We start from the raw sequence: 16690 nt of genomic DNA, 5'->3' as shown, positions 1-16690 counted from the left end.
CTCCTTTCCTACACGGTGAAACAACACGGCCCCAACACCGTATGGTGACGCGTCACACTCCAAGCGCAGTTCTTTCGCTGGGTCGGAATGTGTCAACTCGTTTCCTGTTGTTAAAGCTTTCCTTCTTTTCATAAATGCCTCGTCCTGTACCGGGCCCCACACCCAACGACAACCCTTCTCTAAAAGTTGATACAGCGGTGATAGCAGTGTAGACATTTGTGGTAGAAATCTGCTGTAGAAGGTCAACATGCCGATAAATGAGCGCAGTTCACTCACGTTTTTCGGACACGGAGCCCCAGCGATGGCCTCAAGGTTCTTTTCTTTTGGGTGCAGTCCCTCTCCGTCAATCTGATGGCCAAGGTAGGTGACCGATTCCTGCCTGAATCTGCACTTTTCTTTGTGCAACTTCACCCCGTGCTCTCGGAATCGCTGCAAAAGACATTTTAGTTTTGTTCCATCGTTAGAGCTTTGTTCCGAAAGTATGTCGTCATCTAAGTAGGCCTGCACATCTGGAAGACCTTGGAGAACACATTCTATCTTGCGTTGAAAGATAGCGGGCGCTGAGGCTATTCCAAATGGTAATCGGTTATAGCAAAAGAGGCCACGATGCGTGTTGATAACCGCAAGCTTCCGCGATTCCTCATCGAGAGGCACTTGGTTATACGCGTCCCGCAAGTCCAGTGTGCTGAAACGGTCACCGCCATTCAGACAAGCAAACATGTTTTCGATAACCGGGAGCGGGTACTGTTCTAACGCACAAACAGGATTCAGTGTCACCTTAAAATCACCACAAATACGTACGGACCCATCTTTTTTTAGAACCGGCACAATGGGCGTAGCCCATTCAGAGTATGCAACTGGTGAAATAATGCCGGCCTGTTCGAGCCTATCCAACTCCAGGGATACTTTCTCTCGTAAGGCTAATGGAATAGATCTTGCCTTGCAAAACTTTGGAGTTGCTCCATCCTTGAGGTACAGATGCGCAGGTGGTCCCTGAATGACTCCAAGCTCTGGAGAGAAGAGGTCTTCGTACTCGTCCAGTAGACTCTGGAGACCTTGCTGCTGATCACAGGGAGATTTCGGGATTTCTGTCAGGCTCAAAACAGGTACGTCACGTTGATTCAATTTCTGAATCAAGTCTCGTCCGCACAAACATGGACCTCGGCAATCCACGACGGTCAATGTACCCTGTACGGTCGTCGACTGGTATACAACTTTCATGGTTAACTCTCCGATTACTGGAATTGATCCCATGTAGCAACCCAACTTCACTTGAGGCTTTTGGGGTTATCAGATTCCAAGTCTGTGTGGTCAGGCTGTCGTCATCTTCGTCCAGGGACTCTACTGCTTGTAGTTGGTTGTTTTGTCCCTTGACACTCTTAGGGTTACGACACTTGCGAGCCAGATGCCCTTGCTTGCCACACTGGAAACATTTTGCTTTCTGCCATTTACAGTTGCTACTGCTGTGATTGGCATTACCGCAACGTTCGCAGCCTACTGGTGAATGCAGCGATGTCCTGGCAGCGGGAGGCATCCTCTGCTGACCCTTCAGTGTGTGTACTTCGGATGGCCCACTTTCCCGCGACATTTTTTTGTGCGTCGGCTTCTGCAGTTTCTGCTGCCACGGCTAGTGCTTCGGCGTCCTGCAAGCTCAGCTCTCGTTTGACCAGCAACTGTTTCTGCAGATTCTTTGATCTGACGCCGCAAACGATTCGGTCTCGTAACATCCTGTCTAATGTCGTCCCGAAGTTGCAGTTATTAGCAATTCTTCTTATTTCCACGATGAATGCGTGCACTGATTCTCCTTCCTCTTGGCATCGATGGAAGAACTTGAAACTCTCCGAAATCTCATTTGGTTTCGGGTCGTAGTAATCGCTCAGAGCACGGACCGCTTCGTCGTACGTTAGCGAATTTGGCTTCCTGGGCGCCGCCCTTCCGCAAAGCACTTGTATCGTACTTGTTCCCAGCGCTGACACCAGCAGAGCCCTTTTCTTAGCATCATCCACCACATCGTTGCCTTTAAAATATGACTCTATCTTCAGGAGGTAAGCGTTCCACTTATCTTGTTCGTCGTCAAATTGCGGCAGATGGTGGGCCATGCTTGGAGCGTTGCCGGTTATCCTTGGAACCCTGCGTCACCAGATACCGTCCCTGCCGTTGTCTGTTCATCACCCGCCTCTTGGTTCATGTGCTTGAAACTCGTCGCCACTGTTACGACGTGGCAGAGCTCGTCGCGAGTAAGACTAGCGTCCGGTGGTGGCTGAACGACTCCGAGGTTTATCGGTGCCCTCAAGACAAAAACGAGGATCGAACGCCACGTGCCAAAGCGAAAAACCACACGATCAAAAGAAAAAGAAAATATACACACGTGCTTTGGCAAGTGATGAACATGATTACAAAGTACACAAGGAAAACTTTCGTAGAAAACAATAACTTGGGGCTGCGTTTTCTACACCTCCGACAGGGGACCCGGACACGCGTCGTTGACGTTGATGACCGAAAGCGAGTACGTGACCCTCCTTTCCTTTTCTCGGCTTCTGATTGGTCTACCGGAACGCAACGCTTTCGAAAGTTGAACGAGGCTCTGCTCCCTTGCGTCTCACTGCACAGAGATGGCAAAATTACTTTAAAAAAGAAATTAAACTACATTAGTAAATACTTTTCTGAAAGCTTCAAAAATGTTATTTAATTGCATTACAAATTACCACAGACAAAGGTAATGGCATTGCATTACAATTACTCTCCAAAAGTAATAAAATTACTTTGAAATTACTTCGAAATTACTTTTCAATACTTTGAGGCAGTAAATAGTGCTAATTTTATTTACCGTAACGAACACAGTGTTTATAAAACAAGCCCTCGTTTACTCACGCAGCGCGTGTGCAGGAACCTGATTCGGGAGAAGCGAGGCGCTGCGCATCCGTAGTACCGACAGCAGCGCCACCGCAGTGATGTGACGTCAAAGAGCTGAATTGGTCTATTTGTACCAAAACTCAGACCCTCCTGTATACACATCAACAATCTTATGTGCCTTGAAGTAAACCATACTGAACAGCGGTTTTTGCGGCGCACACGACTTAAGTGTTAAACATGATGAATAGCTTTTTTAGATGTGGCTCAGGAAGACAGTGGACTCACCGGTTTCGCTGTTCATTCAATGGTGAAGGTTCTTACTAAAACTATGTCTCAGGCAGATTGAAACCATATTTTAGTCCTCCTGATTTAGAAATGGCGGCCCGTTCTTTCAAAAAGTCGCGAGGTGAAATGTTTCCCTTCCGCCTCGTACGCAATATAATTCTATTCTCCCAAGAGCACTATACTCGGCGACAACTTTTCTTGGCAATGCAGTAAAGAGGTGAGCCGGCGCACAACTTCATTCAGCGCTCAAAATGGGAGCGGGAACGCGTGGCTGTACCCTCCACTGCATTGCTAAGAAAAGTTGCCGCCGAGTATAGTTGACCTATTCTCGGTCATTCCTTTCGAGGAGCATTTTTCCCAAACACCCGAAAAACCCAAGTTTTTTTTGGTTTCTTTTACTGATGAAGGAAAAAGATAAAACACGAAGATGTTGATAAAGTTTTTTCGCATTTTCACACAAGGGGTGTGGAAAATCGCTAAGCAATAGCGTTGCCAGTTGAGGAATGGCGCGAGCTTCCTAAGTTGTGTACTTTCCGAACAAACGCGGGGGGGGGGGGGAGGGGGGGCGATGTCTGCTTGTAAGCTTATTCTCGAATAAACTTCCCAAGGGAAGGCAGCGAGGCATACCGCGAGTGGCACCTGCTATGCTCGAGGACGCACGAAACGTTCTGGGGCTTTGACAAGGCATTCGGAATTAACTATGTATTCCTGTCGTTTGTTGTTCACAATGGTGGAAGCTTACGGTTCGACCTTGCTTGATGAAGGTACGAGGCTGTTTGTCCTGTCCTCTCAAGTTTTAAATATTTTTTATCTTGTTGGAGATGTGCCCGTCGCCTTGTAGCCTATGAACCGTCCATCCCTAAGCTGACGCACTGTCAGCTTAGGGATGAACGGTGGAAGCTACGTGTTCGTTGAAGCAGTCGCACGTCTATCGCCCGCCACGTACCCACGCTTTCGTTCATACGCACGCGCAGAGAAAGGGACGGGTAAGTTGATTAAAGGAAGGTGTTTGATTGGTTCTGGTTGGATTGCAGCTCCCACCGCACTGTTAGCTTAGGGTTGAACGAAGTATAGGATCGTCGATGACTCGACGCCTTGAATCTGTCGTGCCTGGAGTTCGTAAGCCCTTGCCTTTTAGCGATGTCTACATGTAAGCTTTTCTCCTTCGCCTCTCCAGCCCTCCTTTGTGCGTCTGTCCTGCTCTTCGTGCAAGGCTTCGCGCTCAGGTGGCCGTCGTTTCTTTCCTCTAATGCTCTTTCACAACATTTCACCATGCAAAATAATTGTTCTATTTTTTTAAAGCTGTGGTAGGGTTGCCTTGCTGCATGCCCATCTGGGAGGAACAACACGAAGCCGGGGTTTCCAAAACGAGAAACTATATTTATTAAAGTAACAGGAATGGATTGTTAGTATCAACGTAAAACATTGCCGGAGCGTTCGAACTGCACGCCTCCATGGCCACGGTCCGTCTTCCCCTTTCTGTGGGCGTGTGCCCTCTTTTATAGGCTTCTGTGCCTGTCCTATACGTGCGATATTGCGCGCCTCGGCCGTTGTCCAGTTTGGGAATTCGGCAGCGGCCTCTGGCCGTGGTGGGAGACTCTTGCTCCCACAAAGCTTGCAGACGAACTTTCTAATTTAGTATAAAAATAATTTTAAGAGTAATGAGTAATTTTCTCGAAATTACTGCCTGAAAGTAATTCATTACATTACTAAATTACTAGGCTAGACAAGTAGTTCATTACATTACTCATTACTTCAAGAAGTAATTTAATTACTGTAATTACATTACAGTAATGTCATTACTGCCATCTCTGCCATTGCAGAGCGCTGCGCGTGCGCGCGCTTTGTAGCGCAAGCAGCCCGTTCCTGCTTCAAGGACGCCGTCCGCGCTCCAACGTGTTTGTGGGCCTTGAAAGTGAATTTTGAGTCCACAACAAACACGTGATGGACATCTCTGTATTTTGTCTTCAGTTAAAAAGTTTAAGTGCGTAAGCTACGTGTACCACTGAGGGTTATGAATAATTCTTGTACATCCACGTCTCCACTATGCCGTGCGAGCGCGTCTTCAATTAATGGTTGAGAACTTTGCAACTAGTTCGTGGGTCTTTCGTTTCGTTTAGATCGTTTTTTTTCGTGTTGACTAAGTGATCGGGACGTTAAATATAGTCTTGAAAACTTTAATATTGCCTCCTTGATGTTTTATGACCGGCACAAACGAACAACGAAGCTTCGGACTCACCGAGCAAAACTGCGCCGCGGTTTAACACGCATTTTCGGACACCAAAGGTTTTGCAATCGACTGCAATATTTATGACCCGATTTTTGGAGAGATTCATAACTCCTTTTGTCTATTATCAATAGCGTGCAATAAATACCACATTCGGTGACGTTTAGCAACCAAGTAAATGTTACGCGAAGTATATTTTTAAGTCTTTTCGGCTATATGGTTACAAAAGCTGCAGTCGACTGCGTGGCATTTGTTGTCCGAAAAATGCGCGACGTCGACTGCAAGCAAGGTGAATACGATTTGATCGCCACTTTAGATACATTCCAGTTCGAAACTCCAAACCTTCCCCTCTTGTTTTCGGTGGCAAGTTTGACGGGAGGTGTCAAAATAGAGAGAGAGAGAGAAAACGTTTATTGAAACAACAGGAACGGGGTAGGGGAGAAAAGAGTTAGGAGCTGTGGGCGGCCATCCTATTCCGGTAGGCCGCGTGCCGCGGCTGCCATCCTCGCCCGAGAGATCAGGGCCTCCTGGTCTTCGAGCTGGCAGCTCTGCAACACGCACTCCCACTGCTCAAGGGTAGGGGATCTGGGTGGTGGAGGGTTGGTGGGGCACGTCCAGACGAGATGAGCTGTGGTGTTGGGCTCATCGCATTGGGGGCAGTTCAGTGGGTAGTTGGCAGGAGAGATGTGGTGGGGATGGAGGTGATTGTAATACGTGTTGGTTTGAAGTCGGCGCCAGATGCGGGCGTCAGCGGTAGAAAGGGAAGGGTGGGGAGGGGGATAGGTGCGTCGGGTTGCTCTGTAGTGGTAGAGGATGTTAGCGTATGTTTGGGAGAGGGGCGTAAGGGAGTTGGCAATGCTGGCTGCGTTCTTGGCCTCTTCTGGGAATGCCCGGTGAAGGAGAGCTCGGGCGGTGGCGTGTGCCACCTCGTTCCCAGGGAGGGCAGTGTGGCTGGGTGTCCACTATGCGGGCATGAGGGAGGGTGGGGCATTGAGTAAGGATGGCCAGGGTAAGAGCTGAGACTCGTCCGAGTGCAAAGCGACGGCAGGCAGCTTGTGAGTCAGACATTATTGTTATGCTGGGACTCGTGGCTTGGGTCATTGCGAGGGCAATGGCTGCTTCTTCGGCCGTGGTAGTAGACGCTGTGCAGACGGTTGCTGAGGTGAGGAAGGCATTGTCGATGCGGGCAACAGTAGCGACGTGAGCTGGTCGTTGAGGATAGGGAGAGGCGTCTGTATAGAGGGTGGTCGGGTCGCTGCCGTATTTTCTGATGAGGAGGCGGGTGCGATGCTGACGACGGCCGGCGTTGTATGTAGGGTGCATATGACGCGGAATGGGAAGGACATGGATGTTGCGTCGCATTGACGGAGGTATGCGTTGTGGCGAGTCCGGAGTTTGTACCACCTTCCGGCCTAGCGTTTTGAGCAAATGACGACCGGCGGGTGTGAGTTGTAGGCGCTGCAGTTGGTTTTGGAGATGGGCTTCAATAATCTCCGAGAGGGTGTTGTGTAGACCCAGTTTCAATAAGCGGTCGGTAGAAGTGAAGGTAGGCAGGCCGAGGGCTGTCTTATAAGATTTGCGGATTAGGACATCAATCTTGGCATGTTCTTGTGGTTTTAAAGTAAGATAGGGTGCCCCGTAGGTGATGCGGCTGATCAGCATTGCTTGAAGGATGCGGCAGTTATCTGTTTCCTTGAGTCCGTGTCGGCGAGAGCATATTCGTTGAATTAGGTGTGTAAGTTGGGAGACTGTCTGTATAAGTTTGGGGAGATACGCGGCCCCGGAGCCGTCGTGGTGGTAGTGAACTCCTAGGATGCGGAGGGTCTTGACGGTGGGGATGGCTTGCCCGTTGAGAGAAAGGGAAGGGTCCGGGGTAGGGTTGGGTGGGCGGCCCCGGGTTCGTGCTCGGAGGACGAGTAAGGCGGATTTTGATGGGGCGCAGCAGAGACCACAGGTTTGGAGATATTGGAGCGTAGTGTCGATTGCCTGTTGAAGACTGTCTTGCTGTTGTCCGGGAGAGCCTGTGTTGGACCATATGGTGAGGTCGTCTGCGTATAAGGCGTGCGACACGTGGGGAATTTGTTCAAGCAAAGTCGGGAGTCCCACGAGCGCTATATTGAAAAGTAGTGGTGAGACTACTGAGCCTTGGGGAGTACCTTTGCCGGTGTGTGAAAGGTCTCTGTCTGGTAAGGGCTAATGTGGAGAGTGGCAGTTCGTTCTGTCAAAAAGGCTCTCACGTAGTTATATGTGGCAGACCCGCAACCCGTGGTTTGAAGCTGGCCGAGAATGGCTGTGTGAGTGACGTTATCGAACGCGCCTTGTATTTCGAGAGCAAGGACGGAACTGGGATGTACTTTGCTGAGGCAGTCGAGAATCCGTTCTTTGAGTTGGAGGTGGACGTCTTGCGCTGATAGGTGAGTGCGGAACCCGAGCATGGTGTGAGGTAACTGATTGGTGTCTTCTAGGAAGTCCGTTAGACGGCGAGTCACCAGATGTTCAAAAAGTTTGCCCACACAGGATGTGAGGGAGATCGGTCGTAAGTTGTCAAGAGTGATAGGTTTGTGAGGCACAGACGTCAAAATAAAAGTCATATCATTTCGACAGTGGACATCGAAATAGTCACTACCTCGTCAATATCACGTGTGCTGAAACTTTTACCATTGCGATTCAATGTAGCGAGCGATAGCTATAGCTGTTTATTGCATACAGTCTGCTTCAGTCAAATAAAGGGCCATCGTCACGGTGCTTGCCGTTTTTGTGCACTTGCTGTCATATCACGCACAAAAGAAAGCGCAGGATCTCATTCATTGCGCGTGATCCTTCAAGCCCACAGAGGTAGGCAGCTTCTGGAGGTGATATGACGTAACCAGAGGTCAACGTTACTAAATCAGTCAGTTGGGAAACTGCCATAGAGACTACTCTAAAAAAGTGTCCCCGATCTGTCCTCGAGCACCGAGCTAATGGCGAACACAACGCCATCATTTCTCCCGCAGCGGCCACTCGAGGAACTGCACGTGACGTCTATTTTGGCTTTAATCGACCATTTTGGACCGAAACAGATACAGCGGAAGAGGTTATAGGGGTGCCACCCCCGTCTCCCCAGCGGACGCGCCGCATCGTAATATCGAAGTTAAAATGCACCTAGATCGGGACGCGCTATCTGAAAGCACCGCTGAGGCATAGTTGTATAAAAACAATATTAATTGTGCCGCAAAGCCTTGCAAACTAAAGATTTAAAAAAAAAACATCACGCGTCCTTCATTTTGTATTAAACTCCAATAAATCTAAAACAAAAAGAGTCTTTTCCGTTTGTTTTTACGCAAAAACGTGCTTTCTAAAAGCTCAAGGTGACCACAGTACAGACAAATGATAAAGAGTGGCGCTGTTGTCGTATTTAGCTCGGTCTCGGTGGACGCCAGCGGCCCAGGTTTCGACGGCGAGTTTTCCGACTGAGAGTTCTAGTAATGTTGCCAGAGGTGAAGCCATAAGCGTGGAGGGACACGCCCCCAACGATGACCACAGCTGTTTTTGGTCACTCAGGGGAGCACACGAGGGGTGACCAAAAACAGCTGTGGTCATCGTTGGTTCACACTTGGCTTCACCTTCCGTTGGTCATCGTAGGCCCACACGTGATACACACTTCTGGCTTCACCTTCCTATCTCCAAAGTTTAGCCGGTGACTGGAAACGCAGAAAGACAGCGATTGCCGTGACCAGGCTCTTTCAGCCCCCATTGGTCCTATCCCGTCATAGTGACGGTTGCTGAACATCTTGGGAAGAAACAGCGGCAAAGAAACTTGGGCGGTTGCTCTTGAAATTAATGTAAAACTCAGCATACTAGATGGCCGATTCAACCTATATAAATAGGTTTTATTTTAGTGGGAGCTGGATTTTTTAATTTAAAAATGTCCTTGGGTTTCGTAGATGATTCCAAAACTTATCGCTACGTCCGACGAATTCTGCAAACGACTGCTGCTGGAAGGAGAAAAGACAGGTGCTGTTGAAGTTTCCGAGTAAGTCTCTGGCCCACGTCGATATGGCACGTTAAAATATTCAAATATATAAATTACATGTTTATCATATTGACCGGACGAGTCCCTTCATAGAGTGGCACCTTCAAGTTTTGATTTGTGTAAGAGAAGCTAGCCGCTTCTCGCCCAGTTCTTTGTGAACATATTTAATAATAATCGAGAAAAAGTAACATTGTTTAATATAAAACTCTGTATGCAATAAAGTGTGAGCAGAAAGCAGTAACTATTTTTGGTGGGGATATAAAATATCCATTTAAACGTACACGGTATCTAGATGGCGCAAAAAAAAAAAACTTGTAATGAACACGTTGGTATGTTCCATACCTTATTTCAGTGTGTCGATAACTGCAGTTATCGACATAACTGCAACTTCTAGACTGCTGTGAACATACCATGAAACAACCGCTTATAATGCCTGATAATCTACAGAACAAGTACGCATATACTTTAATGTAATCATAAATCTGTGACAAGTTGAAAATGAAAAAAAAAATGTTTACGTAATCTGGATAAATGGGTCGTGATGTCTCCTTCTAAAATAACCTGATATATTTCCCTCGCAGAATGTTCGAGTCATACGCCATGGATACAACGGCAGCCCTGGTCTACTCTCTAGACTTGAACACCCACGAAAATCTCGACCATCCTTTGGTAATATGCAGCAAGGGATTTTTCAGAAACCTGGGTGGATGGAAGATGATCTTGTTGTGTGAGTTTTATTGAAATCTTATATATGCAGGCCAACTATCGTAAATATTAATATAAAATGACAGATGGACGAGTTCAGAACCCCATTATCATGTGCTGCTTCAAGAGCCTCTTTTAATTTAAACATATTGTCCGCTCACGAAAAAATAGAAGTAAACAACTTTGTTCGAAAAGTGGCTTCTGGACCCCTTTAAGTGCCGAAGTGACTTCATAAATATCTATTGTTCTGATACGTTTTTCATTATAACGTTTATAGTTACCTGCGTTTTTCTTTAAATGTTTCTGCACTAATGTGGAACCGATGCGCTGTTTAGAATAACCGGCTCCTAATTATCGCAGCTTGTCTCTATTATCTGAAGAGGCGGAGTTTGGTCCCACGCGTACATTCTTAGTGTCACAGGGGGGATATCTTTATATTCTAAAAGCTAAAAATGTACGCGAGTAAGATTTTTTATTGAGCATGCTGTAGGTGGATCTAGGAAAGTAGAAAATAATAATTTTAAAATTACGTCATTTTACGCGAGCAGAGGATATATAAAAAGAGATGGCTAGGAATTTATGTATTTACACTCTAATTTCTTAGTAAACGTTCTGAAGGCAATAAATCGATGTTCAGAAGCCCAGCAAAGCAAGGCAAAAAATCAACGTGGGAACTCAACAACAGGAAAAAAAATCTTATTATGAAATATGGTGTTAAGTGGTAGATTTTCAGTTGACAATGAAACGCTTCCAGGCACTGCTGTCATTACCGGCCGGGAAATAAAAATATCTATAATCCGCACGCCGGAGTTGAAGGAATACTACCGACCTTCACATAGTGCGCTCCTATCAGGCGGTATCGCAACAGCAGACTCGTACGGTACTGATTACAAGAAATCGATTTTTTATAAAATGAATTGGTGAGCTAGTTGGTATAGAGCTTTATCCAATAGGTGACGTGGATGTGGCTGACGTACTTTGGTAGTGGGGATGCATCGCAGTGCAAAAGCAGAGAGCTTTTGAAAGGAGTCCGCTTTTCTTTTAAAAGTTCTATGGCGAAAAAAATGGGTTGGCTCTCTATTTTTGTGTTTTCGTTTTCTTTTCACACGTTTTACGACGTGCAATGGATGACATTCGATTTCAAAATCGTCTTACGGTCCCTTTAACTCTCCAACAGGAGGATGGTTGACCAAACTTGGTGGATATGAACTTGTGTGGTTTGGAATTCAGTGATTCTAATCCAATAATAAACAGTACAAAAGACACGTCTCCGAACCGACGGAAAAATCTGTAGTTCTGAAAACGCGAAGTAATTTGGAAAAGTAAAGGGTACTTTTCGAGCAATGGCCAATACTTTTGTTCTCGAGTAACCAAGTAATCTAATTGAATACTTTTTAACCGAGAGTAGTTGCAATCAAAAACGTTTTGTAAGTAACTTGGAGAAGACTGCGCCAAAGATTATTGAAATATTGCGAACGGGGAGGGGGGGGGGGGGTTGTGGAGCGTAGCGAGTCGTGAGCAGATTATTATCACGCAGCAACCTATGAGATTCCAGCATTAGCCGGTAAGAACGTCGAAGGACAAGGTACAATACAAGCAAATTGTTGTGTGTATGTTTCTGCAGCCGCAAGTCAGTCTGCCTCAGTGGGCGTTTGGTGTCTCAGCTGTAGATGAGCAATTTAGCCAGTGCGGAACAACCGCTAGCCTGGGGTCTTTAACGTGAACCACGCAGTAGTGGTACACGACCGCACGCCGGTACGAGACTCATTTAGATCGAAACGGGCAGGGGTGGGGATTGAACTCAGGGGCTCTACCACACTTCATCCCAAGTCACTTCATCCAAGGACAGTTCATCAGACACATCATACCAAAGTAATTTCGTTCCAGGATGTTTCACCCCAAAACAGTTAATCCCATGTACAATTTATACCACGACATTTGATGCCAGAATAGTCCATACGGTTCAGCCGATTCAAGGGCCCCTCACTTCATCCCAGGTCATTTCATCCCAGGACTTTTCATCCCTGACGCTTTATCCCACAAACGGTCTATCTCCAGATGTCTCCTCCCAAGACGTTTCATACAAAGGACATTTCATACCTGGATATTTTATACCACAATGTCTTCTGCCTAGAAGAATAAGTTATAAAGTCGGTTTCTCACGCGCAGAGCCGGTATATGCACTTCGTCTTTCTTATATTGTCACCAGTGTTGGACAAACCAGTGTTGGACAAAATACTCGATAAAAGTATTTAAGTTAAGTTACTAATACCTGCGTCATAAAGTATTTAAAATACTACTCAAGTTACTTTCACTGCAAAGCATCTTGAGCAGTCTAGTACACGTTACTAAAAAAAAGTAATCGATTACAATTACTATTACTCTTGGCTAAAAAGTATTCGATTAGATTACTTGATTACTCGACGGCAAAAGTAATTGGACATTACTTAAAAAAGTAATCGTTACTTTTCCGATTACATTACTGTGTGAAGACACATCTTTAGCGCTCATAACAATGAACTACTTCCAACCTATACTTCACATTTGCACAAGTATTGAAGAAGAAAAACTGGCTCCCTCTTCGTGGTCGTTGCGCCTTCAGAATGCGGACACAAGCATAGAATTCGTTTGAAGACGTTTAATGATTTGGGCGTTCGCCAGTGTGTGTGCGTGTGGGGGGGGGGGGGGGGGGTTGGGAACGGATGGGGTTCTAGATCTTGTTAAGCTTGAGCAAGGGTTGTCGCTCAAAGTTTGCGTCGCTCATTTTATTATTCACATGTGGATGAGGTCGTATGTTATACAAAAGAGCAGTAGCTCCAGGATTTAAAACGGATCATGTGTAGTATCCATTAGCGGAAGAGATCGCCCCAACCACTTCTCAACTCGAAACATTGCTTGTCGCCAGGGATGGGCAGTATTTCAAATACAAGTATGTGAAATACGTATTTCAAATACTTTGTGTATTTTACATTTGTATTTAATTACAAATTGGGTAATGTATTTGACGTGTGTATTTAAATACCAAAACGTGGGTATTTCAAATACAATTGTAATTAAATACAATTTTGTGGGCGAAAATACATCCCTCAAATTTATTGCCACGACTCATTTTGCTCATTCTAAGACGTGTCCAAAGCAGGAAGAAAACTACGTTCTTAACCGAATGCAATGTCTTTCAATCAAGCACAAGCGTTTAGTGACTTTGTGATTACGGTGCTAGTCCAGGGCAAGAATAGTGAAGAAATCGACGTTCACAGGCAAACTGGCTAAATAAATGCCTGTGACAACTTGTGATGCTTTCCAGCCTGATTTCCATCCATATTTTTACCTGGAACATTCTAAATGCGCGGGTCGTCCACATTTTCGTAACTGGTGCGAGTTGCAACAATAAAAAAATTCTCGGGCTAGTGCTGCGCGTCTTGGTCGTTTCGGTTCTTTGTTGGTCTATACCAAAATGCAATCGACAAGAAAAGCTGCTTGAAGCTCTGTACTTTTGTCACCTATTACATCCAAGCTGATTGCATTTTTTGTGATTATAGTTCTATTACGTTACTAGAGTATCGCACACTAACTCCCGAGCGTGCGATGCAAAATTAAAATGAGATACCCAGAAACCCGTTGCAGGTGCCCTGAAGTCGCTGACGCAAATTTTGAGGAATGTATTTGAAAAAGTATTTGGAGGAGACCAAATACATTTGGTTGTATTTATATTTTGTATTTAAATGCTTTTCTGGAAATGTAATTAGATTTGTAATTAAATACCTTTTTGACGAAGTATTTTGTATTTGTATTTCGATACATATTTGCACGTATTTTGCCCATCCCTGCTTGTCGCAAAGACCACGTAGGGGAAATGGGGAAATATTTCAACTGCCTTTGTTATGTTTTGCCTCCGCTTTAGGCATTCTTCGGTTCTGGTTCTCCTACGGGCTGCGAGTAGGTACCCTAAGCAGGATTTCTTTCATTTTTTTTTTATTTCTGTGTGTGTGTGCGTGAGGGGGCTAGTTTGAACGAAGGACTCACAAAGCTACATTCTGCTTCATCAAACTTCGCCCTGAATGGCTTTTGTCACGCGCTGTGGCTTCCCTGGGGCTTCCCACTCCCAGTCCCAGCTCGAAAAAAGAAAAACGGACATTCTACAGAAAGTGTCCATAGAAAGAGATTGACCTCGGTTCCTACAGCTCCGCAAAAATCGTTCTTTTTTCCGTTCGAAAAAAAAAAAGTCAAATTTTATTTTTGTCAATTCATAAAAAAAGGCGTGTGCCGGGGGGGGGGGGGGGGGGGGGGAGAGAGTTTTGTAGACAAATTGTAACGGTTACAAGTAATTTTATTACTTCAAAAAGTAATCAGATAACTCTTGTGATTACTGCCTAATAAAAGTAATAAACAGATTCCAAATTACTCGAAAAAGTAATCGATTACAGGTAATTTGATTACTTGTAATGCGTTCGGTGCAAGTCTGATCTTGGGTATGGTACAGATACTTAGAAATGTATTTGAGTTACTTTTGAAGATACTTCCGCATTGCTTAATTTGTATCGACGTCATTGACAACGACAATTATGCAGATACGCAAATCTGGGTTACCAGAATGGTTTATTAGCACGCAACACAAAACGGAAAAAAAAAAGTATCGTAGGGCTATTTTATGCAGTCCGACTATAAGGAGCAAAATATTGTCACGAATGATGAATGATAAGGCGGCGAATAACTGAAGAAACTAAACGTTTAATGGGGCGAACTTGTTTCCAAAATAAAAGAGACAAAGGCTAGCGTCGCAGGCGTCGATGTCGGCGAAACAGCAGGATCGACCGCTGGGGCGAGACTGACTCCGGACCGCCACCCGGAGCACCTTTTGTTTTCGCGTGTGTTTCTGGAACATTCGGCGTAGAAACTGCGGCGCGTAGAACATTCGAAACTCGATCATACGACGAAATTCTCGAACTTACCAGAATGTCAAGTTGAATAAATAAATAAAATAGAAGTCTGCTTTCTGGTATCGAACCCGGAGACTCCGCGCGAGAGCCTCCGCGCGAGAGCCAAGCGCGTTAACCATTCGGCCACGCGCACGCTGGGCAAACGCAGTTGGCAATATCACTGATAGATGTTACAAAACGTTTCTGGGACAACAAGACAGAGGTCGCTTTAGCTATTGGGGAGGTCAGACCGTGGCGCCCCAAGCGGTTGACTTTAGAACTAGATGGATGCGGACAACAAATACAATGGCTCAGCGCTCGGCTGACTTAACCGAACGCGGCGTCAGCGCTCGGCTGGAGTTTGTGTTCTCCGGTGTGGGGGAGGAGGGGCTCCTTTGTTACCACTCCGGCCTGCATGAACAATGCAGCATGCACCCTGCCCAGCTCAGCACAAAAGCCCAAGTGGGTCAAGTTCGCATCCTCTGACGACTGCTCTCGGGGGAGATGCGGCACTTAACGTCACTTCACTAATTGTTGGTATTTTTTCATTACACTACGCCCCGCGCTCTATTAAAAACGATGACACGAACGTGCCCGCAAGGCCTGTGGGCATGTGCAGAGGCCTTGTGTTGGGTAAACACCGAGGTGCGGGGGTGACAAACGGGTCAGAGCGCTTCGCCAATAGTGACATCGCTGAATATCACATCCTGCGGCGCACGTTAGACGCATCGTTTAACTATACAATCCATATTCCCTATACGGGGAGTTCACTATAAACGAACTTGGGACACGGATATGAGTGAATGGATAACAAAGAGAGCCCATATAATAGCCACGGCAGGGGTAGCATCTTCTTCAAGTAGGTTGCGTTCAGAAAAGCACTCAACGTTGGGGGACACTTTGTTGGCATTTTGAGAGGTCACCCAACTCCTAGTTCGTTTTCTGTACTGTTCTCTGCTTATCAATGTTCGCTTACAGACAGTGTTCGCGAGAGCAATAAATGCCGGACTGACAACACACAAAAACAAAAAAATATAACCTCGACGTTTTGCCTTAGCGGGGTCAAATATACGAAAAGCAAAACAAAAATGTCTACTTTTTTGTGTGTGTGTCCACTGCTCATTTTCTTCTATTTGTTATTTCTTGACACTTAACTCTTAATATCTGTCGTAGGTCGTTTTCCGGTCTGCTTGCGCCACAGGGTCGTGCAACGAGCACGAAGCGACGTATAAAAGAGTAACGCGCATGCTTCTTGAGGCTATTGGCGATGCCACTTCAAGCCCACGGCAGGGGCACATAGTAGTGATGGACTTTAAAAAGGCCGAAGAAAATGCCTTTTCGGGAATGTATTCCCGACGTCGATCGTGGTGCATGGATGTGTATTCTATTTCGCGCAATGCATCGGGCGCCGAATTGAAGAGCTCGGAATGCACACGCGATTCATTGATGACTCCAGCTACCACCTCATCCTAAAGAAATTCATCGCACTGTGCTTCTGCGATATTTTCGACGTCTGCAACAGAGATCGCATGCTCACAAGACAGCTGCTGGACATGTTTGGATGTACGTAACAGTACCAAGACTTCCTAGACTACTTTGAGACTATCTGGGTCGGTCGACCCCACAGGGACCCAAGGTTCCCAATATCCATGTGGAATTGCAAGCGCGTGACAGAGGTCAGCCTTCGCAGAA

At 46.1% G+C, this 16690-nt stretch overlaps 1 protein-coding gene across 1 annotated transcript in view; it reads left to right on the top strand.

Moving 5' to 3' along the window:
• Positions 1-16690, top strand: part of LOC115316328 (cytochrome P450 3A41) — a 42234-nt gene that overhangs the window by 10056 nt on the left and 15488 nt on the right. Inside the window, exons 5-6 of the mRNA XM_040216522.3 lie at positions 9289-9377; positions 9959-10104. Coding sequence (XP_040072456.2) covers positions 9289-9377; positions 9959-10104 — 235 coding nt within the window. The remainder of the gene's footprint in view (positions 1-9288; positions 9378-9958; positions 10105-16690) is intronic.

This window comes from Ixodes scapularis, unplaced genomic scaffold (assembly GCF_016920785.2).
Source record: "Ixodes scapularis isolate PalLabHiFi unplaced genomic scaffold, ASM1692078v2 PGA_scaffold1__304_contigs__length_218370807, whole genome shotgun sequence".
NCBI lineage: Eukaryota > Metazoa > Arthropoda > Arachnida > Ixodida > Ixodidae > Ixodes > Ixodes scapularis.
Note: the sequence above shows the minus strand (reverse complement) of the source record. Positions and strands in the feature narration are given on the sequence as shown.